The sequence below is a fragment of the Gekko japonicus genome, unplaced genomic scaffold, assembly GCF_001447785.1.
Source record: "Gekko japonicus isolate JY-2015 unplaced genomic scaffold, Gekko_japonicus_V1.1 scaffold2190, whole genome shotgun sequence".
Lineage (NCBI taxonomy): Eukaryota > Metazoa > Chordata > Lepidosauria > Squamata > Gekkonidae > Gekko > Gekko japonicus.
The window spans coordinates 308,602-309,992 of NW_015165882.1; the positions used below are offsets into that span (position 1 = coordinate 308,602).

The 1,391-nt window shown below is 47.9% G+C and overlaps 1 protein-coding gene across 1 annotated transcript in view; it reads right to left on the bottom strand.

The window, feature by feature from the left end:
* The window catches only part of LOC107110505 (MICOS complex subunit MIC13-like), a gene marked incomplete at its 5' end in the record, with an annotated part of 4,507 nt that extends 3,262 nt beyond the window's left edge, over positions 1-1,245 (bottom strand). Inside the window, 2 exons of the mRNA XM_015411291.1 lie at positions 54-105; positions 1,089-1,245. Of these exons, the coding sequence (XP_015266777.1) occupies positions 54-105; positions 1,089-1,245 (209 nt within the window). The remainder of the gene's footprint in view (positions 1-53; positions 106-1,088) is intronic.
* Between the last annotated feature and the right edge of the window lie 146 nt (positions 1,246-1,391).

Below are 1,391 nucleotides of genomic sequence, written 5' to 3' on the forward strand. Positions count from 1 at the left end.
AAAAAGGAGAGGGTGGGGGGGGGGGGGGGGGGGGGAGGATCCAGCATTCTTACCTGTGTTCCAGGAACTGGCAATAGAAAATTCAGTTTTTGGAATTGCTGGAAGCTGCAGGAATTAAAATAGATATATTATATTTACAACAAAACCCATCAGAAAAATAGTTTAAAGCTCCATTTGCAGTTGACAGCAAGAGCTTCTCAAAACACGAGGAAGGGCAAGGTTTGAACCTAGAAGATGCCGGCGCCTACCTCTGCCACCCACAGTAGACTAGAAATAGAAACTTAAACATGTTGAGAATAAAATTGCTAGGTTAATCAGGCCAGACACTCAGCCACATCTCAAGCGCGTGTATTGAGAGCAGGCACTCCAAAGTCCTTGGTTCAAATCCTTGCCCAACGATAGCTCTTACCTACCAGATTTTTTTAAATCCTACCTTCCTCCTCTCTGGATGGTACACATGGCTTTCCCTTCTCCATTTTATCCTCACAACCCTGCAAGGTAGGTTAGGCTGAGAAAGAGCGACTGACCCAAGGTCAGCTTCATGGATATATGGGGATGTGAACCCGGGTCTGATACACCAAACTGGCCATAAGCAAAATGCTGCTTCCGCTGGGTTCAAATCCACACACTGCTACAGCCTTGCATAACTTTGAGCCAGTCTCTCCTTTCCTCAGCCTGATCTGTCTCACAGGGTTGTTGCGAAGGAAAACCAGTACCAGGTCTTGTTAGAGCTTAACATATTGTGTGTGCGTGGCATCTTAGCTCTGGAACTCCATGCCCGCAGCTGTGCGCCAAATCTACAGAGCACTTCAGTACCAAGAAGAAAACCCAGGGCATTTGTGGAGAGTTTTCAAAAACTCCAGTTTTTAATACACTTTTTGCCTTCGTTCTGCTGCTGGGATTGTTATGCTGCAGGTGGGAGACCGCCATTTTTAACACAGGCTGCTGCTGCTGCTTTTGGGTCAGACACTTTACCTTATTAGATGTTAACAGTGTCCTTTAAGCCTCAGAGTGAATTTTGGAGAGCCATGGAGTCGAAATCTTTTTGCGATGTCAAACGATTTTAGTAGCTTCTTTTCAGCACTTACCTGCCAACCGAAATATCTGGTCCATTCCTCCACAGCTGGGGGCAATGCCGCTTGGGCTTTTTGGAGTGCTTCAGCCCCCTGGTCGCTGCCGCTTAAGAGCCCCTGCTCATATACTACATAAACAGCACCTCCAACCAAGCCTCCTTTCACCAGGAACCTGGGCAGAAAAGGAGATTGCTGCAGCTAGGTGGAATCTGATCCAATCTCCCCCTAAGTCTAGGGTTGCCAGGTCCCCCCTAGACCTCAGTGGGTGATGGGGAGGTAGGGTTGCATGAAAAACTCCTGGAGATTCGGGGGTGGAGC